Source organism: Centropristis striata, chromosome 19 (genome assembly GCF_030273125.1).
Source record: "Centropristis striata isolate RG_2023a ecotype Rhode Island chromosome 19, C.striata_1.0, whole genome shotgun sequence".
NCBI classification, from domain to species: domain Eukaryota; kingdom Metazoa; phylum Chordata; class Actinopteri; order Perciformes; family Serranidae; genus Centropristis; species Centropristis striata.
The window spans coordinates 13,320,516-13,347,447 of NC_081535.1; the positions used below are offsets into that span (position 1 = coordinate 13,320,516).

General features: G+C 39.2%; 2 protein-coding genes across 3 annotated transcripts; both read right to left on the reverse strand.

The window, feature by feature from the left end:
- Positions 1-184: 184 nt before the first annotated feature.
- Positions 185-16,971, reverse strand: rab11fip1b (RAB11 family interacting protein 1 (class I) b). Of its 2 annotated transcripts, XM_059357737.1 has the most exons (7): positions 16,428-16,971; positions 7,806-8,233; positions 7,319-7,709; positions 5,693-7,264; positions 3,386-4,168; positions 2,355-2,469; positions 185-1,146 (listed from the first exon to the last, which is right to left on the reverse strand). In XM_059357737.1, exons 1-7 carry the CDS (start codon positions 16,787-16,789, stop codon positions 940-942), a joined length of 3,858 nt encoding a protein of 1,285 aa, XP_059213720.1. In that variant the 5' UTR covers positions 16,790-16,971; the 3' UTR covers positions 185-939. The 2 variants fall into 2 exon arrangements, with proteins under 2 accessions (XP_059213720.1, XP_059213719.1); XM_059357736.1 differs by having other exon boundaries at positions 5,693-7,709; positions 16,428-16,970.
- Positions 16,972-18,030: 1,059 nt separating this feature from the next.
- gpat4 (glycerol-3-phosphate acyltransferase 4) lies at positions 18,031-26,196 on the reverse strand. The gene is made up of 13 exons (XM_059357256.1): positions 26,016-26,196; positions 24,252-24,449; positions 22,393-22,462; positions 21,999-22,296; positions 21,386-21,460; positions 21,098-21,187; positions 20,867-20,960; positions 20,543-20,658; positions 19,667-19,722; positions 19,480-19,565; positions 19,257-19,385; positions 19,034-19,113; positions 18,031-18,611 (listed from the first exon to the last, which is right to left on the reverse strand). The coding sequence occupies exons 2-13, from the start codon at positions 24,417-24,419 to the stop codon at positions 18,404-18,406; spliced, it is 1,470 nt and encodes a 489-aa protein (XP_059213239.1). The 5' UTR covers positions 24,420-24,449; positions 26,016-26,196; the 3' UTR covers positions 18,031-18,403.
- Between the last annotated feature and the right edge of the window lie 736 nt (positions 26,197-26,932).

A 26,932-nucleotide genomic window follows, 5' to 3' on the forward strand; every position in this document is an offset into this window, starting at 1 on the left:
ATCCCAAATTTAATACAAAAACCTCCCCATTGATAATTTTGGTAGAGATTAGAACCATTAAAATAAGGGACACAAAGTAGATTCGGAGGAAAAAAGTTAGAAAAATATTGATATATAATGAATCCCAAATTTCACGCAATATTAATCCACAATGGGTTTTTTTTTTTTAAAAACAGAAACAAAATTGTCAATTAATCAGAAAGACATTTATTTTATTATGCATATTTTAATACAATAACTCTGCACAGTACAGTAATTCAGTGTACATCATATTAATAGTGGAAGCAGAGTAAAGTGCATTTTGGGGGTTCGTCAAATCATGTAAACTTTGACATTCAGTACAAGAGCAAGAAACGTTTTCTACCAAACTAGTGCAAATAGTAAAATAAGGCTTTTTTTTTTTGTTCATACCTCTCCAGGGGCTTTTTGTTCATACCTCTCCAGGGGACAGGAAGCTGGTGGTTTGTTTTTTTTTAAACCATTAATACAGTAATTAAGTTGGACAAAGTGTCAACAGTTGACATTTAAGTAATATGTGAAAAGAATTTGTGCTGAACATGAAAATAGAACAAATACACAAGAGATTGTTTCAACTTCAAACATGTACATAGAGGAGGAAAGTCAAAATGCTCAGTATTTAGAAAAATGTAGAATCTTTGTACTTATTAACATCTTTGATTAGAAGTTTACAGAATCCCCTAATTTTAAAGCTCTTATCCTGAACTGGAACAGCTTTTGCAAGATGTCGTTTGCATATAATATTTAAATATTCATCAGCCATTGTGGGAAACAGTTTAAACCTTGTAAACCTAAACTTTTACTCCAGTTACTTTTCATAATATAATCCAGTAAATTTACAGTTTCTGATGTCGTACTGTCAGATTACTGGCTCTGAACTGATTAGCTACAGCGGGAATAAAGTGTCAGCTGTGATTCCACCTACGCAGCTTTCTTCAAAGAGTTCAGGGACATGAGAATACTCGGTTGCTCTTCCATGACGCGCACAAGCAGGTTGTCGATGTACAGCTCCAGCTGTGATATCTTTGTGTCTCTCTCTGAAAGCTGGTTTTCCTGTTTGAGCACCAGAGAGATGAGCTCCTCTCGAGTCAGCTGGGAGTACGGTCCTTTCAGCCCGGTGTCATTTACCTGTGAGAGGACATAAACAGAGTATTGTATCTGCATTCATTCATTCATTTCACACCCTAAATGTAATATTAAGATGCTGGTGAATCTGCGTATCTTCCTTTCAATCCCTATCCGTTTGGAAATCAAAACACGAAAAAACATTATTGATTCATTGATTTCATGTTGTACTTTTTATTTTATTTTTTCAACAAAAAAACAGATTGTTTTATTCAAAATATGCCTGTAAAATATGAATTGATTGTCATTTTTCATTGATTTGTCATTTTTGTTTTCCACGTCTCCCTTAACATAAGAATATGGGAAATGAGACAAACAGAAAATGAAAGAAAATGGGCATTTTGTCACATAGAGATTTATTGACCACCGTGGCACGTAGAGTCAACTATGACATCACTTGAGCCATTCGCTGATTATATTATTGATCCGTTCTGAAACGGAATCACATATGCAGACATATAGGGCTGGGAGATATATCGATATAAAAAATATATTGATATATTTTTAAATGTGAGATGGAATTAGACCACATCACATATGTTGATATAGTTAAACACCCCCCCCCCCCTTATATATATAAATGCTGCCCTTACTAGGGTTTGTCATATTTAGTTATTTTGCAATGTTTGTTATTCTTTCTCATATAAATATATTTATTTCAGAAAAAGATTGGCCTATTTTATTTCATAGGTCCCCTTCAGGGTGTCCCTCTCATGATTTACATTATAATGTATCATTTTAAAATTCAAGCCTTTTGAAAACTTTCATTATACACAATTTTTCCTCTAATTTCAGATTGTAATTAAAAGAAATCCATGCATAATCTTATTAAATATGCACCAATTTACAGTTTTCCCCATGTTTTTAGGAAACAAATGTTATATAAATCAGGCTATGAATGATATATAACACTCTTTATCACACTACTTTAAACTAATATTTTATTTATTACAAATTGTCTTTAATTTTATGTTTAAATATATAAAACAAGGCATTATCTAATGCCAACTTTTTGCTAATGTAGGAAATTCTAACGACACAAATGAATAAAAAGTGTAGTAAAATAAACCCCTAGATGTGTATTTTGGACATTTTCTTTCCACTGGTCTAAAAGAAGACATGTTATCTCAAAACTGACCGGTGCATGAAAAAGAACATTTTGTCTGTCTTCAACCACTATAAAAGGTTTTGAATAAAAAGACAAGCGATACCTTTGTTTTCTGCTGAACTTCACAAAGGATTCCTGTGGATTTGTTCTCTTTTTCCTCTTGAGCGCCTGAAACAAATTGCTGTTCCAAAGGATTGAGGGGTTTTACAGGTTGAAGCCTAAAATGACAAAACCAAAAAGAAATAAAGATGTAGTGAGGGAATGCAAGGACATGGAGTATCGGTGTCCAACTGTGACTCAGTTATATAGGGCTGTATCATTTTATATACGATCAAATAGTAACCTAAACAGAATGTGGTAGTTGTGTTAATGCTCACCAACCTCAGATACATACAACATAGTTAAAAATCTAAGCAGTGATGAACGCGTATAAATGACACATAAGAGGGTGAATCATAGAAGACTCTACATTAGAAATTTAAAGCCAGATACATTTTTTTTATGAAAGGCATAATACTGGGAGCTTGTATGTGATCTATAATATATAAAGAGATGATGAGTTATTGAACTATTCTGCAGTGGTGGAATGTAACTAAGTACATTGACTCAAGTACTGTACTTAAGTACAATTTTGAGGTACTTGCACTTTAATTGAGTATTTCCATTTTATGCAACTTTATACTTCTACTCCACTACATTTTAAGGTAAATATTGTACTTTTTACTCCACTACATTTAGCTGACAGCTTCAGTTACTTGACATGAACATCATGATCAATTTAAGGTGATTAGATGTGTTTTTTTATTACACCTCATAACAGTATATTTAGTTAATATGAGCTCTACCTTGAGGAAATGAAAATGCTGCTTACATAAATGCATAAATACAAATAATCAAATAATATATTTGTTATATATAAAACAATCTGAGTGAGGTCATTCTGCACAAGTACTTTTACTTTTGATTGAAGTACATTTTGATGCTGATACTTTTGTACTTTTACTTCAGTAGTTTTGAATGCAGGACTTTTACTTCTAGTGGAGGGATTTCACAGTGTGGTGTTAGTACTTTTACTGAAGTAAGGGATCTGAATACTTTTTCCACCACTGCAATTCTGTAGGGGAGCTTTCTCACCTGCGTGGAGCTATTTGAGGCCCCTCCTTCTTCCCACCTGCCTCCCCCGCAGCACTCTGCACTGTTGCAGGCTGGGAAACCTGCAGTGGATCCTCCTGGACCTGCACAGGACTTGCAGCCTCTGACTTGGGGTCAGATGCAGCGTTATCAGTCACACATTTATCATCTGTAACGCGGTCTCCTCCAGCTTTCTTTACAGGAAGTGGCGGTGCGCGGGTCTTTGAGGATTTTATTTTTGTTTGAGAGGCTGAATCTTGATCTGCAGTTCTTGACACGGCTGGAGGCCACTGTACTGAACCAGCATCACCAGAGGTTGTTGTGTCGTTTTGGGCTGCACTTTCATCTTCATCGTCATCAAATGGATTCAAACCATAGACAGCTGGGACTTGTTTCGCCTCCTTTTTGTGTTCAGATGATGGCTCTTCTTCCTCAGAACGAGGCCTAGGCGGAGCATGACGTTTATTGTGTTTGGCTACGTTTGATGTTTCTTTGGTGGCACTGTTTTGCATCTTTGCATCAGTGGGAGACCTACTCAGAGGAGCAATCATTTGCACCGAGCGCTGAGGGAGAACGCTGACAGTTTTGATGTCTTTCTCTTTACTCTTCTTGTTAATTTGTGCCAGATGTTGTGTAGATTCGTCCTGCTCCCTCTGACTCTGTCTCTCAGCTTGATTCCTTCCTGGAGGCCGAGGAGCCGGCCGCTTCTCCCGTTGAGTACTATTAGGATCCTTTTCATCAGCGGAAATGGGTTTGCTTGCCACCAATGATGCAACAGATTGGACCCTGGAAATGTGAAACAGACTACATGACTAAGCATTTAATTTCAGTGTCATGGGGAAAGCAAAAAAAAACCTTTTCCAGGATGTTGAATAGGAGATTTTAGATTAAAATGTTGTGTAAAACCTTGTGTTGCAACATTAGAGAACGCACAAAGGAGAACACAGAAAAAAAATTATTGTAAAAGCTAAGATATAGTGATATAATAAAGGATAAAACTTTTTAGAGTACCACCAAATATTCCCCCCGAGATCTCTGTGAAAATACCACCAGCCTTCACTGTCAAACTCAGTAATTACCCTTTTGTTTGAAGTCATTTTCACTCCCTATTCATATGACACCTGCTTTAATGAGGTAAGACTGTGCAATGAGCCCCCAATCTCTGTTGACAAAAGAAACACATCCCTGCTCTCACACACGTACGAGTCTGCACACTCACACACGTACAAGCACCAAGCTATGCAATTTTCATGACGGTGTCAGCTTTAGGCTGCGCTTAAAAGAGAAGAGCAGATAACCGTTACTGACTGAAAACAGAAGATTAAAAAATATTTCGCATAACTTTTTCTTTGCAGATTAAAATGACTTTGACTTCATGTTGTTCATCAAGCATTCAAATTTAGTTCCACAACCTCTTTTGCCGTGTGTTCCTCTTTACTAGGCAGGTTAACTAAACTCTAAACTTTTCATGGTCTGTCCACCACTTTGATCCACACTGAAATATATAAACTTTGATTAATTGCCATGAAACTTTTAACTCTCTCCTGAATTAATTGGCATAATCATTCATGGTTCCTAGATTTGTGTATCTTAATAACTTTGATCACCTGATTTTCCTTCCAGCGCCAATGTAGTAAAATAATAACAGATGATTTACCATGATTATTGGTTCACATATTCCCCATCAGGAAGAATTATCATAACTTTACTGATCCTCAACTTTTCATTTAGTGCCGTTATCACCGTCATCACTTATACAGGTGCATCTCAATAAATTAGAATATCATAGAAAAGTTTATTCATGTCAGTAAAAGTGGAAATAACACATTGTATGAATCCAATACTCACAGAATGAAACATTTCATATCTTAATTTATTTAATTTCTTCTAATTATAATGATCATGGCTTACATTTAATGAAGACCTAAAATGCAGTGTCTCAAAAAAAAATGTAATATTACAAACGACCAATTTTAAAAAGTATGTTTAATATGGAAATGTTGGCCTCTGAAAAGTATGTCAATCTACATGACTCAATACTTGGGGCTATTTGAGATGAACTACTGAAAATGGACTTTTCCATCATATTCTAATTTATTGAGATGCATCTGTAGTTTATAGAATTGTGTCCAAAAATTTAAAACTGGGTATGCTATTTGTAAATTTCATGTAAACCTGAAAACAGAAACCTCAGGTACAGATCTGATGAAGGCAAATTGCCATTTTTTTTTCATTACACAATGAGGGTAAGTTGTTCCTGTTTTTGTCTTATGTTTGTGATCTGTGTAGTGTAATGTGGCTTGAACTGACCTTTGTTGGAGAGGTTCAGCAGGTGAGTCTGGAGTCTCATCGGAAGGATTTGAAAAGTTTTCATCGAAAGGATTAGTGGAAGGGACTTCTGCCGGGCTCTCTTTGGGTTTCTTCCCTGCAGCTTTGTGTTTGCTTAGATTTTCCTTCTTCTTTTGTTCTTCTGCTTTCCTTGCTAACTTCTCCTTCTCCAGCTTCCTGGCCTCCTCTTCCTTTCTCTTCTTTTCAGCTTTCTCCTCCCTCTTTCTCCTCTCCTCTTCCTCCCTTTGATTTTTTTCCTCTTCCTCAACTCTCCTCCTCTCTTCTTCCTCTTGTCTCATTTTTTCTTCTACCAATCTCTCATGTTCTTCCTTTTCCCTCCTAGCCCTCTCCTCTTCCTCTCGTCTCCTTTCCTCTTCTTCTCTTTGTCTTTTTTCTTCTTCCTCAACCCTCTTTTTTTGTTCTTCTAGTCTTCTCTCTTCTTCTTCTTGCCTTTTAACTCTCTCATCTTCCTCTTCTTTCATCCTCCTCTCCTCCTCCGCTCTTATCCTCTTCTCTTCTGCCTCAATGCTTTTCCTTTCTTCCTCCTCTAGTTTCCTCTTTTCCTCCACCAATCTCTCAAACTCTTCCTTTTCCCTCATTGCCTTCCTCTCCTCCTCCTCTTTCTTAATCCTCTCATCTTCCTCCCTTTGCTTCCTTTCTTGTTCCTCTAGCCTCCTCTTTTCCTTATGCTCCTCTTCCTGCATTCTCACCTTCTCCTCTTCCTCTTGTCTCCTCCTCTCCTCTTCCTTCCTGATCCTCTCCTCTTCCTCCTTTCTAAATTTCTCTTCCTCAATCCTTTTCTCCTCTGCTAATTTATACTCCTCTTCTTGTCTCCTCCTCTCTTCCTGAGCCCTTTCCTCCTCCACCCTAATACTCTCCTCTATCTCCTTTTGCCTTTTTTCTTGTTCCTCAAGCCTCCTTTTTTCCTCCAATTCACGCTCCTCTTCTTCTCTCCTCACTCTCTCGTCTTCCTCTTGTCTCTTCTCTTCCAGAGCCCTTTCTTCCTCCACCCTAATCCTTTCTTCTTCCTCCCTACACCTCCTTTCTTGTTCCTCAAGCCTCCTCTTTTCCTCACGCTCCTCTTCTTGTCTTCTCAGCATCTCCTCTTTCTCTCGTCTCCTCCTTTCTTCCTCAGCCCTCTCCACCGCCCTCCTGATCCTCTCCTCTTTCTCCTTTTTATCTCTCTCTTCCTCAATCCTTCTTTCATCTTCCTCCAGTTTCCACTTTTCCTCTGCTAATTTCCTCTCCTCTTCCTCTTGTCTCCTCCTCTCTTCCTGAGCCCTTTCCTCCTCCATCTTAATCTTCTCTTCCTCCTCCCTTTGCCTCATTTCCTGTTCCTCTAGTCTCCTCTTTTCCTCTGCCAATCTTTCACGCTCTTTTTCTTCTCTTCTAAGCCTCTCCTCTTCCTCTTGTCGCCTCCTCTCTTCCTGAGCCCTCTCCTCCTCATGCCTCCTAATCCTTTCTTCTTCCTCTCTTTTAACTCTCTCCTCTTCAGTCCTCCTTCTTTCTTCCTCCTCTTGTCTCAACCTCTCAAGCTCTTCTTGCCTCCTAACCCTCTCTTCTTCCTCCTCTTGTCTCAACCTCTCAAGCTCTTCTTGCCTCCTAAACCTCTCTTCTTCCTCTTTTCTCCTCCTCTCCTCCTCCTCCATCCTTATTGTTTCCTCCCTATTTAGTTCACCCTCATCTTCTTTCATCTTCTCTACTTCCTCCTCCTCTTCCTCTGTCCATGGTGAGTATTGCCTCACCGCCCTGAGTGAATCAACAGATGGAGGAGAGCTTTCAGGGACGTCCTCCATGGATCCGAGGCCTGAACTGGCCAGACTGTAGTTGGAGCCGATGCGAGAGGTCCGGGGCGGCGGCTCTTCACAGTACACATGACTGCCATTGATGCACAAGTTGCTCTGTTCTGCAGCAGCATGTTTCTGTTGACCCAAGGAGGAATCTTTGCTGTCCGAGCTGCCTGAGCGTTTATGTTTCAGGAACTTGAACTTCTTTTTACCTGGAAAGACATGGGAAAATGTATTTATGACACAAAGTACAAGCGAAAAAAACTATTAAGAAATGGTGATTGAGTAAATTAAAACCCCTTCCCGACCTTCAGATGAATCCACATTCAAACCAGACGACTGGCTGCCGCTCAGTGAGGAGTTCTTCCCCGGTAGAACAGACATGGACTGAGACATGTTCTTCTGCAGGTTCGACTTGGGGGAAAACAAAGACTTCATCTTGTGTTTCTTCTTTTTTTCATCCTTTACCACAGCCACCTCACCATCCCCGTTTCCCTCCTCCTCGCTGTCTGTCAGAACCTGACTGAAGGGCGGCACCACGTTAGACGCAGTGTCAGATTCCTTTTTCTTGCCGCGGACTTTGTCCTTGAACTTGCCCAGACGAGATCTTGACTTGCCGGCAGCAGAGAGATCAAACATGCTGGCCGTCATGTTGTTCCTCATGAACTGGATGTCTACCAGCACCTCTCCTCTGTCTTTGTCTGCCTTGCCAGTCTTATCCAGCAACTTAAACCATCTGTTGAAGAGAGACATCTAATTAGAATAATGGGTTTGAATGCAGATACATAATCCCAACCTCTCCGAGGTGGAAAACATTCTTAGACCTACAATGACTGAATTTTTTGGCCACTTGAGGGCAGTGAAATAAGAAATAATCATCTTTTCAAGTTGATATGGCACATCCAGCAGAAACAGAGCAACACTGTGTCCAGCTAGTAATTGTAAATCCAGTATTCACTATTTACCTCAATCTCTATCAAAATATCTGGATCTTAAGCTGCTGGCAGGTGGTGTAAAGAGTGTTTTTCAGAGCTTTTTAGCTGAAAACAGCAGCCTGGTGTGGCAGAAAATGCATTGCAATAGAACCAAAAGAGGAAAAGTTACAGATGGGACAGCGAAACAATGAGCCCAAACTGTATATAAAGGCTTAAAAAATTAAATGTGCCTACTGTGCATTTACATTAATTTTAATAACTTTTAAGATTGGCATGCTTCTACAGTAACCAAGAACAAACAAACCAAATTTAAATTTTTTTCATCTCACCAAAAGGCCACTGTAGTGCTAGGCAATACGGCTTAAAACTTTTAGCACGATATAGGTAATTTCTTAACAATGTGTGAGGCCACTGTGAAGTTCTATTTCATGCTTGTGAAGGGAGGGGTGAGCAGAGTGGTATTCAGTTGGTTGCACACTGCAACCTCACTGCTAGATGCCACTAAACAACCTACACTTTGCTCCTTTAAAAAGGAATCAGACTTGTACAGCATGTTGAATTTCAGTCATCCTTAGTTTCTTTGTGGAAACTATGATCCATCCTGCAGCAAATGGAGAATGACTCAGCAGCGACTTGAATGTTTTTGGAAAGTCTGTGAGGATCTAAGCACAACCAGCAAACTGACCATGGAGGAAAGTTTTTAAAAATAATAAGTGTTCTGCCTGTGGGCGTCATGAATGCCTCTACTATGTATACCTTTTTTTGCATCAATATCTAACAGCCTTTATGAATGTTGTTCTCTTTTCCTCAAGTCTTACATGATCAAATCCGAATAAAAAGTTCTATATTAGCATCAGACTTGTAGTGTAGATTTATATTTAGCAGCCAATCTGATTATTTTATTATGCTTTTTGACATGTAAAGCTCAACCTTCCCTGCGCATTCCCAGATATCTAACCCTGCAGACAGACAGCAGACCAGTCGGCATCTTGAAGGGAGTTTTAGCAAACAGGATTAGTCTGTAATTCTCATTGAACTGGTCAAGTTCACAGGAAACCAATCTGCTATTAGCCTCATCTTCACCCCGTCAACAACCACCACATTTAATTGTAGCTTGACAATAAAACACCAAGATGAGAGTCAAGGAATCCAACATAAACATCAATTACAACCTCAAACTAGGAACTTAGAATGTAAGCCCTGTAATAACATGTGGAAAAGCCTAAACCCACTCAGTAAGACATGGAGACCAGGTTGTGTCAACTTTGCACAGCTTCTGCACCTGAGTCATGGTCCAAAACGGACAGAAGGGTCTCAGAAAAAGCAGAATACTTTGGAGAACAACGGAAAAGAGCAGTCAGCATAAAAAGTGCCTATCAGGCAGAAATCTGAGGTCAGCTAACCACTGAACAAACAACTCCAACTGAAATCTGGATTCCTGGGGAAATGAGGAAATGAGGAAGGGGCCATGGGCACATTTCTGTGTGTGTGTGTGTGTGTGTGTGTGTGCAAACAGCATATTTCTGTGATGTGGTTGCGTCACAAATGATCTGTTCTTGCAATGTAAAGTCATCTTAAAAAAAAAAATCTGTTAATGATAACAATTTTTCCCCTCTTTAATTTTTCACCTCCTACTGAGAAGCAACCGATTTTAATTTCGGCCCGCTGTGTTTTGCTCTCGGTGGTACTGAATCGGATGATACTGAGCTCCACCCTCCTCCTTCCTCAGCAATGCTTCACATCTGTTGCACAAACAAATTAAGGAGGGACACATCTTACCCTGGAAGTTGCCAAATGGGTGAGAATGCAGTCACAGCTCCCTTGCCTCCTGTTCTGCTGCTGAGTAATGGGATGTGATCTGCACATTTCAGGCCGTTGACGTTATTATAAATATTCAACTGGGTCCTCCTTCAACAGAACACTGCCAGATAGATATTGCGTTTATTCATCATGCAACTGTAGACAGCGTTCTGTAGCCGTTACTTATTCCCCTTGCACGGTGACGTATTTAAATTTGGTGCAAAGTTATTAAAAATTATATTTCATCACATCCCTGTGTGGCATTAAGTAGCACCATTTTAAAATTCCTCTCCACTCTCAGTCTGGCCAAAGAAGAATACAAATAAAATATTGGAAAATTATAAATTATATACAGACTCCCAGGCTGTCAGCAGCCATAAATGTGCAACAGATATTTTTCCCAATGAAGAATAAATAAAAATTATTTTTCAGAGAGAAAGTCACAACTCAATGGAAAAACCTTCAACACAATATTGTGGCGATAGAGTTGGAAAAATATGGGTTTAAACCTTTGCGGACCCAAGAATAGCTAGGCTGACAAGTGAAATTGGCAGATTAATTAGCTATTGGCTTTTTTCTCCTCCAAACTATCATGATTATATCGGATGTAAAAAAAATGTCTACCATCATTTGACCTCTTATCTTCCCCAACCCTTTAAAAAAAACATAGTTGATAACAAACTGTAAAGCTTCTTGGAGCACCGAGAAACTGAAGGGTCTCTGCAAATCTCTGAGTTTTTGAGCAACGACTTAAACATTCAAGTAATCCATTGGAAATATAAAAATATTTATTATAGCACATTCTAGTTGTATGACTGATACATGTTTCTTATACTCACCGGCCACTTTATTAGTTAGACCTGTGCAACTGCTTGTTGAAGCAATATCTAAACAGCCGATCACATGGCAGCAACTCAATGCATTTAGTCATACAGATGAGCTGCTGAAGTTCAAAGAGAGCATCAGAATGGGGAAGAAAGGTGATTTAAGCAACACTACCTCAAATAATTACTTGTTACAATCAAGTTATGCAGAAGACCATCTGTGAACGCACAACACGTCCAGCCTTGGAGGAGCAGCAGTAGACCACAATGCCACTTTATTAGGTACACCTTGCTAGCTAATCAAGCGGCCAGTGAGTGTATATCAATTATACTGGAAAAGTGATATGGAAAATATAATAGAAAACCAACTACTTTGTACAATCAATAACACTGTATTAGTATACTGCCCTACAAAGCCTAACTGCAGTAACTAAATCTCTGGTCGAAATTGAGTTATAACTAAAAATGAACCCCATGATGTCTGTTTAATCTTGTGACAAAGTTTTAGATTTCAATTTTGCTTTATTTCAGAGAAATAATTACATAAAAACCACAAAATCCAATTCAAAACCAAGCAGTAATTGCACTTACCATGGTCTGCTTTGGATATATATATATACTAATTTAAACATAAAAATAATAGAAACTATAAGTTTATTTGAAAGGGAAATGATTATGGGGATAGTGATGAAGTAAAAAAAGTGAGATAAAATGATATTAAGACTAAAATATATAATTTCTTTGTAATATTAAGTCTTAAATACACACATCTTTGAATAGAGTTGTTAAACACTTTTAAATACACTGATTACAAAATCTATTTGAGAATGTTTATTCACAGAGAACAAAATATAAAAGCTGAAAGAAGACAACAACGTTGTAGTTACTCCACTCTGTTTTTGCATTACTATTAGAACCTTTTACAGCGAGGCAGTAACTACGTTTTTGGGGTCAAATGTCAGTTTTTTTTTGCATAAAAATTACATCATCAATACATGTAGAAATAAGTGTCTTAACACGTATCTACATATAACCAATTTGGCTGGCCAGTTAAAACACGTTAAAAAACTTTAAAGCAGTTTTTCTCAGTTTTACCTTTTGTGTAGTTACTGCAGTTAGGCTTTCTAAGACAGTATAGTATATTATTGGTGTATACTACACTGTACTACAGCAGCCTATATCATACTAACACTGCACTATAGCATACAATATTATAACCTATGTCCTATAGTGTACTGTACTTATATGTTCAGTATAGTCACAACCGACCTTCGAACAACTGCTGATGCCGACACATGCCACTAACACAATTACATCCTACATGAAATAATAAAAAAGAGAAGAAGTAAGCTAGTTCAGTTTAAACAGAAGGGAAGTTGCAAAAGTGTCTGGGCGTTAGCGGTTTGGGGTAGTAAGCAGTGTGCTGGAGGAGGAATTAAAAGCAGCTTTCACTTAACACTGACTGAATTATATTAATAATGATCTTAAACTCCATAATCTCACTATAGAAGTCTGTGAAGAGTAGAGGGTGTTCTGCTCTGCTGTACGGACAGAACCTTAAGAGGATAACGGATGAGTCAACATTTTGTAAATGTATTCTACTTTCTGCACACACACACACATACACACACACACACACACATCCTTCCTTGTGAAGCCTGAACGACTGATAAGACAATGCGTGGCTCAAGCCTTTCTTATCACAGAGCACAGCTGTGTGAGTGGGAGAGCGGCTGAGTGAGTAAAACAAGTCAGTGATAAAGTCCCAGGACCGAAACTATCCAGGGCTCACTGTATCAGTCCACATCCAGAGAGTAAGAGAAGAAAAATTGAAGGAACTTGTTCAGAGGAACCAGAGTGAAAGTCAAAAGAAGTTCACTTTCCATCCAGAATCGATCACAAATAGGTGAGCGCAGACCTCTACCAAGGCCATGTCCTCTTAACAAAAGTGAAACATTTTAGTGCATCCAACCTGTGACCCGAATCTGCTCTAAATGTTAAAGGGTTCTTCTTGGCCTATGCTACACCCTTTAAGCAAGTTTCATGAAAATCAAGCCAGTAGTTGTTTTCTATAGTTCTGCTGACAAACAGAGTAAAAAACTGAACCGAACACATGACCTACCTGACCTCAAATGACAACATGCTGGATGGAAGCTGCAGTTGAGGATTCAATTGCATTTCTGCAGGTTTTTTAAAAATTCTTACACTAGGGCTGGACAATTAATGGAAATGTTTTTTATCGCAATAAGGACAAGTGCAACATCTCAACTGCAGGTGGCATACATTTGTTAAAGGTCAAATATTATTGTGATTTACGTATTGTGGTCCTGCAAGGAAAAAGCCCTCCCTTACACTATAATGCTTCTGTATTTGGTAGAAAGGGATTTTCTTACAACTGGGGTCCCATTTCTTTGTATCTAAGCTTCACTGCACAGGTGCTCTCAGGCCTGACAGCGGATTTTTGTACCAGAGGTACAACAATAAATGTCATTCTGCGAGTCTGTAGCCCCATTGTGGCCGTTACAATGCACCTGTAGCTGATAAAGTTCAAGATAGAAAATAGACCTTTTTCACAGAAGACATTTTGACATTCTACTACAGAGTAAGAAAAGCACAGGTATAAACCATACAAAACACTTGGGCCATCTAAAAGTTTCTTAAGTCTATCGAGAAAATACTTTACTAACAGTGTTCCTTTTTAGCAAGAAACAGATGTTCAAAAAGTCTTGGTGGAATAAGTTCAGCAAACACCATCTGCCTCAAACAGTAGAGCTGTTGTACTGGCAGCTCATGTTTGTCTGTCGAGGATCAGTACAGACACTGTGGTGTTGCTCAGAAAATATGACCTCGCCAGCCTGTCACTGTTGCCATCACTGTTTGCTTTCACAGATAAAAACAGGCAGGAATGCGAGACCGAAGCTGGATTTCAACCTCAGAGTCAAGGTGCATTCACCGAGCGCACACGGGACTGCAAAAAGATCAACAGAAAACAAAGTTGAAGCATTTACTCAACACCAGCTGAAGCATGCTTGCTGATTCTACAAAATGTAATCCTCATAAAACTATATGCGTGTATAGAAATGCTAATTTTTGCAGCAGTGCTCAGGGGATGATAAAATCTGATTTTTTTTAATGATATGTTGCCAAAAAGAGCAGATGCAAAAACCATGCACGATTAAACATGCAGCATACAGCCAGGTGAAGTTCAGCTTTGCATGCTGAGAGAGTTGAACACAAGCCAGACCTGAGGAGCAGGCACAACAGTATGAGAAGTAATGTGTGGCCCAGTGCACAGCTCACTTCATGCTCGCATATCTAACCACTGGGGTAACTGGATTTTTCACTGTGACGATCACGAAAACACTTTAAAGCCGGTTGTTTTATAAAAGGCGTGCCATAATATGAGCAGAAGCAAATCTACATGAAATTCAGCCCAAAATGGACTCGATTAAAATTCCTACAATGACTCAAGACATCAAACACACCAAAACAACAACAAACAACCCTTGGAGAAGGAAGTGTGTGTGTGTTTGTGCATTCATGCTGGTATCCAGTCTGCTTTTGAATAATACCGGTCACACGGTGTGGGAATTAAATACTCAGAAACAGCTTAGCACAACAAAACATTTTCCATTCTTACTGAACTACAGACGTGGCTGACAGGTCTTGCATTTCAAAGTTTAACAACGATATGTTGCATTTAAATGTTAAAGCACTTCTTTTATGGACTGAAGACTATATTTCTGTTTCAAGCAGCAGGTGTATTCTATTACAGTACCAGCAGGGCCTGTAAAACCTGATCACTGCACTTCATTACTTCCTCTAGTTTGCTCAGCTTGAAGGAAGTTTAATAACAATCTGAATGCTTTATGTTTTATCTTTGCATCCTTAGAATATGTGCTTCAGTGGACACAGTGAGGTGAAGTCTGGGTCTTCTTTGTGGAATCTGTGTGTTGTTGGCAAGTTCAGTGAATGAAAGAGTGAATCCTTTGACTCACGTCTTTCGCCTGAGTAAGTAATGCTGATTGGCATCCTTGAAGGCTGCTGCCCAGGGAACAAATCCCTTAAGCTGCACTGGAGCGAGTGGGCAACATTCATAAGTCAAACCCAGCAAAGCAGGTCTGTGCAGTGATGCATGGCCGTGTGCACCAAAATATTTCACCTCAGTGGAAAAAGCTGCAAATATCACAGAGGGTACCAATTTCCAGAGTCTTTCAAAGCATAAATTAAGGGAAATATATTCATATAGCAGCATTAATCTACGGTATTCAAAGATGCTGCATAATTTAACATTTGAAATAAAACAAAAGACGGTTTTTAATTATCAAGGATTTAACAGGGGTTAAGAAGTTTTGTCCTGCAAGACCACAAAGCTGCAGGGTGATTGAGCGGTTCGCTGTATTGCAGATGAAAATCAAAGTTACCCAGTCTTCATTACTCCTCCCATGATTTCCTTATTTACATTCAGCTATGAGAGCCAAATTAACATCTGCCCCAAACTGCATATTGCATTATATTCAGATTATTTTCTAGATTGTTCCTTTGGCCTATGAAATGTAAGAACATTGTGAGTTTTGAATGTCCTGTTTTCTCAGTCCAAAGATATTCAGTTTAATAGGATATAGATACAGCTCTACACAGAACACAGTCTTGTATATTGAGGACTGGGATAACCTTATTGTTTGATCTCCAGACAGTTCAAATATACAGGGATCGTGCAAGTTATTTTTTAAAGTAGAAAATTTTTTTTACACAAGCAAAACTTTTTCTTTCGGCCTGGCTGTCCTCAGGGTCAGCTGCAGTCTGCAGAGGCATTCGATTGCTCAAAAGAAGCTGTTTTTCTGAATCTTCTATGATAAATTAAATATCTTTGGGTTTTAGACTGTTGGTTGAACAAAACAACACATTTTTGGACTTTCTGGGAAGTTGTGATGGGGATTTTGGCCACTTTCTTACATAGAGAACACAATTCAAGATTCAATCAAAAGAATAATCAATATCAAAATAATGGTTAGTTGCAGCTCAGGGTGTTGTGACATTGAAAAAATAAATGGAAAAAATATAATATAAAAAATATTGGTAGGCTATCATGGTAATGCACATACTGGTGTGAAAATATGTAATTTTTCTACCAAACAAACAGACAAAAAAGATGAATTTGACTGATTTGAGGAACAAAATTTTCCATATTCCCACTTTCTAGGCTATAGATACCGCGATAATATCGTTATCGTAAATTCAAAAATATTCATGTGGTGAAAATCTGATATTGTGACAGCCCTTTACTTTATAGATCTTTTAATCCATCTATCTTTTAACATCATTTTTATTCAAACAATGACCCTTTTAACTTCCTGCTATGTGCACTCACTCGGTCTTGTTGCGGGTTTTGTCCTCACTGAGCAGCAGCAGGTTGATGACAGCCTGTCCCAGTAGTTTGTCTGGACCCACCAGGGCCCGGTGGAGGACGTGGACATGCAGCGTGGAGCGCTCCGTGCCTCCTCCTCCACCACCTTGATGCAGCAGCAGCGGCGGCAGGTCGAAGGCGGCCTCCTCCTTCCACACCGGGGCCACGCACTTCTCCACCACCGAGGTCTGAAACTTCTCCTTGCCCACTTGCATGATCGCAAACGCATCGTTGGTGCCGCTTTTCCCCTTTATCCTCAGGCCTCTGGCTTGGTGCACCGTTACCTGGACGCTCGTGGGACACCACTGCTGATCCGCCAGAGACATGCTGACACAACTTGTTGGTTTAGAAATTAAATCCCAAAACAAAACGCGGTGAAGTCTACCATCGGTTCACCGTCAGACTGGACATGAGCGAGGAAAAGTTTTCCCATGAGCTTCGGCGAACTTGAGGAAACAGCTGATTGGGCGTGGTTACACCGGGAGGGGTCCTTGGTCCTTGGTTAAGAAGAGACACTCCCCCAGATTAACAGATTACATGAAAGGAATTTGACACGCTGCTTGGCCTTATTCACACCACAACAATCGTTTACTGGAGCTATCAGTACACACCTGATTCCCGTTGACACCTGTCAGAGTGCATCAGCATCACACATGACATCAGCTGCATGCAAATGAGTACAAGACTGAATGATTGATTGATTGATTGATTGATTGATTGATTGGCTACTTTCCTCAAATTGACAGTTCTCATCATCTAGTCCCTTGGTGTATTTTCATTCAAATCATGTACATTTTAGTCATAGTCACAGTTTAACTTATCTTTAACATCTTTCTGGTCGGAAAACATGAGACTTCTGCTCTAATTGTGACGTGGAGAGAGAGCAGGATACCTGACAAGCCTTTGTCAACTGATAGGGTTCATAGGGTTGGGTTCAGTTTCACATGCAGGCCCAGTTTGAATCTTAATCAGGCTGCAGTGCCAGTGTCTGCATGGGTTTCAGGTCAGTTGGATGCTAAAAAATGCCTTTAATGTGTTTGCTTTGCATAATTTCTAGCCCTCAATGCATGCTGCGATAAACCTTCAATTCCCATGAGCCTGAGAGGGATTAGGTATCTATGTGAAATGTGTCTTTTAGACAGTTATACAGCTGTCTAAATCACTCTCTATGTTGTCTTGTATGTTTGTAACTCATGCCACAGTATGCAGGATGATTCATGTCTGAACACTGACTCCTGCTGGGAAAAAAACACATTTCTGGTCCTTTGCAACACTCTGAAATCCTTCAAAGACAGACTCTCCTAGCAACGTGACACAAACAAATTGAAAACCTACGTTACTGTGTACAGTGTGATTGATCTCACTTTCACTGTGTCCTGGTGCCCAGCGAAGATTAAAGACGCAGACACACATATAGAGCCTTGAGCCAATTAGCAAGGTGACGCACAAGAGTTGGCACTGCCACTGTCTCACTGTGATGTAACAAAGTCTGTAGTACTAGACACCTGAAATGTTGCAGCTATCTTAAGGGCTGAAATACTTTATAATTACTCACAAAGAGGTCAGATAACTTGCTTTAATCAGATATACAACAAGCTCATATGGTTGGAAAAAGGAGGCAGGGATGTTGAGGTTGTTATAGAACTTTGGTTTACTAACAATTAGTAAAAAATAAAGACTATTTGTACATCTTTCAGTGTTTGAGCTTCCTGTACCATACTCCCAATTTCACATCGTACAAAAAATTTAAATAAATATTTTTTTTTACACTTATAAAATGACAAATATCACATAAATATCACATTAAATAATTTTCTTCCACTTAGACGTTGGTAAAAATAAAAAAAATACAGTTACAGTAGTAATCAATATAAAGTCCTACTTCTGATAATTCACATTCACCATTATGTAAAATGTCACTCTATAATATGTGGAGGTCTCTATTTATTACGTGGTGCATTCACTGTGTTTTCATTGTCATTTTTTTCATCTTGATTACTTTTATCCTCTTCTGGATTTTCAGCTTCTAACTGTGTGTTGTCTCTTCGGCCCCCCTCGTCCTGCTCACCGAAAAGAACTTTACTGTAGAGTTTCTGCTGCTCTTCTTTAAACGCGTCTTTCACTTTTGCTCGTTTCAACCCCCCATCCCTGAAAGCAGACAGGTAAGAAAGGAAAAGGAAATCACAAACTGACTCAACAGAGTGTCATACAGTTCTGGGTGTAATGCTGTCATAATAACGATGCATTTCGCAATACCATTGGAAACCTCGCTCTTCTGTAACAACACATACAATTTTTGATCTATATCATGACTTTAGGTGCATTTCCATCACCTAATTCTATGCAAAATTTGAGGGGAAATGCAGAATAAAAAAAAACAAAAAACTAAGGCTTGGCAAAAGCAACACAGTGCAATGTAAACAGACTTGAGCGCTGCTGATCTTGATGAACAAACTGGAAATATTGACAAAACGGGATGGAAACACTTAAATTCACATTTTTGGGCTGATTTTCTTGAAATGTGTCAGAATTTGCACTGCATTTGGATGAAAACTTCGCTACTAACTCACCAGATAAGATCCACTAATCCTCCTTGTGCAGCTATGGCTGCTTTCACTCTGTTGGCAAACTGCACTGCATCCTCCCCTTTCTACACATCAATAATACAAAAGAACAGACAAAGAAAAGGTGGAAAAGTACTCCAGGAAGTAGAATAAACATGATCTACAAGTTCTGTCACTCACACGTATGACACCAAATATTTCTTTGTAAGGTTGTGACAAAATGTTTCACCTCTTTGTTCATAGGCGGCAGGTACCAAACGCTGCACACAATGGCCCAACTGCTCATCATCCTCAGCAGATAATTCACCATGCCAAACTTACTGCTGTTCCAGAAAGCATCACCGAACTGAGGATCATACTGCAAGACGGACATAAAGTAACATGTAGGTATGTCAAGTGCAGGAAAGAGCAAAATGAGCAGAAAGGAAGAAGAAGACTTAAATGGTTTCGACCTTTATAGCAACAGGATAGACTGTACAGTCGATTTCAAAGCTGCCCTTTTTGAACATCATCACTGAAGTGTTGTTGATACAAGTTCCTATGAAAGACACAGTGTAAAGCTCTTATCAACACTAAACACTGAACGTTATGTTAACGGCTCTTCATTTGTGTTTATAAGAATTAAATCATCATACACACCCTCGGGGAAGATCAGGATGGGCTGTTTAGTTTTGTCAGCAACATGATCACTTAGCCTGAAATAACAAAGCAAAGTCAACACATTTGTTTAAAGAATCTTGTGCTTAGAGCTTTAGTTCAAGCCAAATGATGCTCAATCTAAACAGCCACTATAACCAAAACCAAATAATTATGTATTTATACTCCATGGTCTATGGCAAGTTACCAAGTGTCAAGTGCTCATAAATTACAAGAAACGATGATATACAAATGTCTACAATTTCAAGTTGTATCCACAAGCTGCTCCAGACTATGCCAGTTTTTTTCCTCACTGTCAACTTTACTGTCTGATAACAGACATGCATAAATTCTGATATATCATAAACTGAGAAGACATCCGTGTTTCTTGTCACACGTTTAGAGCAAGAATGCAAAAAAATGAACAGAATATCAACATTTCTGACTGTTTAATGTTCTCTATGAGTAACCAGTGTATTACTTGTCAGGAGACCCTTTCTCATTATAAAAACACATTTGTGTGTGTGCAAAACTGGTTATGTTTTCAGTCATTTAACCAAATGCGTCTAAGCAATAATCAAATGTTTTAACCACAACTTAATTTCTCAACTTCCCATATTGTAAAATGGGTTCTAAAACCTCTATACCTGGAAAAGACCATATGTCCCCTTTAAAACTTAATTCTATAAAATGTGTACCTAGTTTCTTGAAACCCATTCACCATAAGACATATTAAGATATATACAGGAGTGAACAAAATGTATTGTGAATTAAAATTCAATACACATCTTAAATGATAAGTGGTTGCACTGCAGCAGGACTGACCACAATACAGCTGGAGATCAGAGCAATACAAACACTACGAAGATGCATTGTTACCTTTTGGCCACTAGATGTCTGTCTCTGACTTCTGATCTTTCAAACCAGATGTGAGCAGAGGATTTCACCATGGCTCTCTGAACCATTCCTATTAACCCTCCGTGCACCTGGCCAACCTAATGGACAAGTTTGATTCAAGTTCAGCTCAAAAACAATTTTTCATGATCATTCCTTCCTATGAAGAACAAACTCACAGAAACACAAACACAAACACACACACTCACAGAAACACACACACACACACACACACACACACACACACACACACACACACACACACACACACACACACTCACAGAAACACAAACACACAAAAGTTTCTACCATAGAGTAGTAGCCATCATTGGCCAAGATGATGACATCAATTGGTGTCGTGTGATTGGACACGCAGATACCTCCATTCTTTGGTTTGTTCTCTCTGAAAGCAAACACGTTTGTGTAAGACAATAACATAAGACTTGGTGACAGGTAACTTTATACATACTTCAGCGTTTAAGAGTGTTAAATTGTCTCTTAGGAAGCTGATATTGTTCCTGAATATTAAATGAGTTGTACCTGTTATGGTAGGTGATGATTGCTGTGAGAGCTCGCACACAGAAGCGGTAACACATCAGATGAATCTTTTCACTCAGGTAGGATCTCAACCTGGAGACATGTAGCACATTGCCACAACAATTACTCTATTACTCTTAGGATGTACACTTCAAGGTTAAATTATGACTGATATACAAGTGGTTACACTGAGTAAGTTTGTAGCTTTTTATCATCTTTCTACCCTTGTTATAGCGAACTAACTTCATGTGAATGCTTGAACTGTTAGGAGAATTGAGGGTAAAAACTTACTCTCTATTTGGTAAAAAGCCCACCAAGGTAGTCAGGACTAGAAGCAGACAAATGCCAGTGACTGCCAGAGTAACCCTGCAAAAATGGGAACAGACAGTTGACCAAAGCCCAACAAGTTGTTTACCCACTGACAGCTTGTGTACGATGAGACGGATCATTCAAGCCAAAGTTGTTTGGAGGTTGGAATTTCCGTATTGAAATTTCCCGCATTCTCCAAGCATTCCAGGTGCATGAAACTAATGTTCATTTGGCGAGTATACACACAATTGTACTCTCAGTAGTGCAGCCTCCCTGCATTCATATATGAAACAGTGGAGGAAAAATGATGCATTAGCTAACAGACGCCATTATACATATTATCTTACGGCACTTGGACTTGGAAATATCTGTATTTCTAAATGCAGATGGTATGTAATATTTTAACTGAATGTGAGCAAATAAGCTTTATAATGAATTTTAGTTGATGGTTAACCATTTATAAAGTGCTTTTCCATCGGTGCTGCCGTCCTATTGTACTTTTCTACAATGAAGTCAGAAATTTTGGGGTTTCCAATGTGTCTGGATTGCACCCTGACTACCTCAACCACATGACCTGCCTGTGTGCTGCTCTGACCTGAGAGGCAGCAGGACGCCGTATCGGATGAGGACTCCAAAGCCCCACACGACAGTTAGTCTTAGACTGATATGACGGAAGTTGTAGTTGCTTCGAGTCAGCAAGTTCCAGCTCTCCAGTTCCTGGGCCGAGAAGCGCTTGGTCACCTCGTCATCCACGATGCTCTCTACACCTCTCCGGCAGAAGTAGAAGATGTCAGCCATCTCAAACTCCGGCTCTGAGCGCAGACAGCTGGCAGAACCTCTGAGCTCCTGGATCTCTTGCTGCAAGGAGGATGATGGTTCTTTGGCTATGATTCCTACCATGTGAACGAAAAGAAGAAGGACATGCATATGATACTGTGCACAAGTACAGTAAACATTCATGACTGAGAACTCTTGAAAAACTTGTTTACCATTACTATATGGTTTATAGAGTTGCTCATTTTTTTCCTTTGCTCCCATCTCCATTCGTGAGGTTGCCCACTAATTTTAAGAGAAAAACATTGAGTTAACAAGATTAAAAACACATTTTGCATTGTTTGCTGTAATGTTTAACATACTGCAACGTAAAAGGAAGAGCTAAAGATTTAATTTGATACACTACTGCTGACTAGCAGCTATAAATTTGGATGAGCAGTAATAAGTACTGCAGGCCTCTAAATTGCATTCAAGGCTACAGATTCAAAGAGGATATGAGCAGCATAGACTGCGATATGATCAGAGTGATGAAATTAGGCAACATGATCCCTGGAGACAGAGACAGCTCTGCAACAGAGAACATCTTTCCCTGAGAACAATGCAGAGAGATTGTAGACAACATTCAGCACTATTGTGGTCCAGTTTCAGTTTCAAACCCTTTGTCTGACTTCCTCAAGCATAAATAGGTCACAGTTTTGATGGATCAGGCATCTGTGGCACCTAAACTTAGACCACACACTGATGTGTACTAAATAAAACACCAATGTGCATTCCAGCAGGGCTCTAGCCCATGAAAGACAATCTATTCACAATTGTACACTAAATATACACACTCCTACGCCAACAAGTATATCCAGACCTGCTGCATGAAGCCAACATGACATTACCAAATGCTTGCCAGCCTTGCAAGATACTAAGGCTGATTTAGTGGTGTAGATAGGCCACTCAGGCCAGCCTGCCAGACAAAAAGCTTCCTGTTGGCCAATCTGGGAACACAACACATCTATTCCCTGAAGGAGGTGCCCAGAGCTCGGTTAAGATAGTAGAATCATAGGATGGTACAGATTAAATAGCAATACCATATATTTCAGTCAAATAAAAGTGTACTTGAATTGCCAAGATGCTGCCTGGCGAAAGTTAGAATTTGACCATATATGAAGGTAGTGGAATAGCAGATCCATATTGAAAGCTTGGACTTTAGGCTCTCTGAGTTAAAACCAACGTAAAGTTGTTTTTTCTTTTAGCTTGGCTCAATGCCAGAGACCTGAATGGACAAAGCAGAAAGAGAAAGGTCAGACAGGATGCTTGGAGGAAATGTCACACTGGGCCGCACATCCACCCCTTTACCTTGATCCCTGATAAACCTGCACAATGCAGGTTTATAAGAGATCAAGAGAGCCTGCAGCTCATCCCAACCTTCTGACAAAAGCCAGCAGGAAGACGGTCTTGATTGACAGTTACTTTACATTGACCAGCTCCAGGGACTCAAACAGGGCCTCATTCAGAGCCCCAAGAACCAAATCCAAGGGTTAAAACAACTGCATTACTTACAGCTGCCTTCAGCTGTATTGCCTGAAACTGTAGGACCACAGGGGCTGCACTTGTGAGGAGATTTGCCTTGAGTTTTCACATCTCAAAAAAACTCCAACTATGCCAGTAAATATATTCCACCCTAGGAGTCTAAGCTCCATGCACTATCTACACCACCTCAGATGGTAGTCCCATGGCTAAAAGCTTTTTCCTCCCCGGGGTCAGTCCCAAAATGCAAGTCCCTGAGGAAAGGGAGGCAGAAACATGTCCTGTGTCTCCATCAGTCCCCCCTGAGCTGGGAGAACCCGGGGGTCCCATCCAATGGGGAATGCATTTTTTTTTAACACTGCAAAAACTATTTTGATCTCAAAGGCTCCTAATATGTTACTGCAGCAGTTTAGATACTTGCTCTGAAATGTTGTATAATGTATAGTCATTAAATAAACCTTTTCAGTCCATCAAACCCCTGGTTCAACAACATGTCAATACAAAATAATTTGTGCCCCCCTAATAAGATTGCGTATTATGCAGACACCATGCTCACTTCAAAGATCTTGAGAAGTGTCCTCATGTAGAGTCTGCGGACACCAAAAGAGACTCCAAGTACAGCTGGCACAATTCCAAAGACAAACAGAAGAGCCAACCAGGCAGTGATGGAGATGCAAAGACACCTGCACAGCAGGTTGTCAGCAGGAAATGTGAACCAAGTCATGATCCTTAACAGCTGGAGAGACAATTTTCTCTGTTTGACAAAGAAAGCACAAAAATATTAACATAAGTCATAAAATGTACAAACTTTTTAATCCCTCATGTTCGCACTCAGGTGACTTGTTCTAAATTGAGATTGACTATAAATTACTTTTCGAGCAATATTATACTCAGGCTGATGGCCAATATGTAAGGTAGGTTTTCACCCACATATGTTCACTCATAAATTAATATTATAAATGGAGTGCCACTATTAGGAAACCATTCACACACCGATTAACCACCAACCTTCCGATCGGTATACGGCTGCTCTACCAACTGAGCCACAGCCGCCCCATTATTGTGTTACTGTTAGTGATGGGCATTATGGAAAGAGACATGAAGTGCAAAACTTACCTTTATTAGGTGTAAGTTTTTAATGGGTTCAAAATAGAATGATTTCCTTTTTAAATTTACTGACTTTTTTGTGACAGCATGCAGAAGAGTTATTCCAGGGTTTCAACTATGAGGCATTGACTAAAAAACTAGAATAACTGTAATAATGCAGGCAGTCAGAAATAAAGCTGATCAATGCATAAAATAAATTATTCACCCCGAGCTTCAGTTTACCTGGAAGCTGGCTAGCATCTTGTATAGTTGTGTTGTTAAAATATGAATTATTGTCTATATGGTAATTGAATGATGACAATACATTTTAAATTCCCAGCTATCAATGGTTTGTGTCAAAAGTGCAAAATCACTTAATACTCATGCGAGACTGATGCAATTGAAGGAATGCAAAAATGTTTAATAATAATGGCTAGTTAGTTAGTTAGCGAGCTGGTTATATAGTAGGCTAATTACCAATTCCAGCAAACAACTAAACTAACGCTAACTAATGGTACCACAAAAATATGTTTAACATAAGGGGACAACAAACACCTGATTCAGAGGTAATTATAATAATAATAATACTAATAATAATAATAATAATAATAATAATGATAATAATAATAATAATACATTTGATTTGTAAAGCACTTTTCATAAAGAAATCTCAAAGTGCTACAGAAACCAGACACAAAATAAACAAAAGACTAAGAGAAAAATCAGACACGTTAAAATCAGCAGTAGATAAAAAGACACAGGTAATAAAGTACATTAAAGAAAACAGCTAAAGGAGGAGATTAAGGTGCAGAGACAATAATAAAAACATCTAGGGACAACCTAAAAATGCCTGCCTGAACAAAAAAGTTTTATTAGTTAAATAAGTACAGTAAGTGGTCATTAATTAGTTCCACTGATATCAAGCAACGACGCTTTAAACACCAATTAATTTAATTAACGAATCTGCTAAACAGCAAATAATCTAACTATAAGGTAGGTTCATTGTTTTATGTTTTACGTTTCATCACCAGTATACAAGCATTGTGTAACGTTAATACGACACATTAACTTAGCCTGTCGATGTAGGTAATTGATTATTTGCTAGTAAGTTCGATACGCTTGGTTCAAAACATGCTAACGTTACTTTATAAGGGAGCTGCTCGCTTAATAAAGCTCACTTTTGACCCACAGCTAACGGTAAATAACGTGTTAGCTGCTGGGTAGCGGCTCTTACCGTCACCTGGACTTAACCCAGGTCGTGTGCCGGAGGAGGATTGAGGTGACACTGACAGACGGTCAGGTAGCTCTCCATCTGGCCAATCCAGGCTGAAGCACAGGGATCTCTGACTCTGTGTTGGCTTTACAGCTTGCTAGCAACATGCTAACTACAACTACAGACAGAGTTGTATATAGTCGTCATAGCAACAGGTGGCCAATGAGAGCCACTATCATAGCACTGTGGGCGGGACATGGACTGTCAATCTGATTACAGTCATGGTTGTAAATGTCTAGATCAGCGGTCTTTTTTAGCCGCGCACCCCCTTCTATGTCCCAACCAGGTTGACGCACCCCCAATCCCCCACACCTTAAAAAACCCCAAAATGCAATAAGCTTTTTTTTATCGCCATATTAAAGGCGGCATGTTTAATCATGCTCAAATGACCAGAACACACATATAATTAGATAATCACCATCACAACAAATGAGCTCTTGTATTTGAATTAATCTGAAACACAGTTACAATATAATGCAACAAAGTTATGCGCAAGGTTCCACTTTTAAGAGCAAAGAGGATGATGACAGGCTCAGGATCAGAGGCAGAAAGCAGATCAGTTGGGGAAAAAAGTTTATAATATTTTGAGCCACATTGAACAAAAAATGCAGCAATTTTAAATGAGCGTGGAGCTAACAAACACAACCCCGTCATCATAACACAGGTTGGAAAAATGGAAGACGCTTTATTTTGAGATGAAGTGCATTTTGAATAGCCTGCATTTATTAATTAATTACTATTACAGTTTTTGATTTTACATTTTACAAAGGAAATGTTTATTTACACTTCTTTATTGTGTGGGGGGAAAAATGTAATTGTGTAATTATCAGACCGCCATTACATTTTTCATCTCGCACACCCCCTAGCAGCAGCTGGTG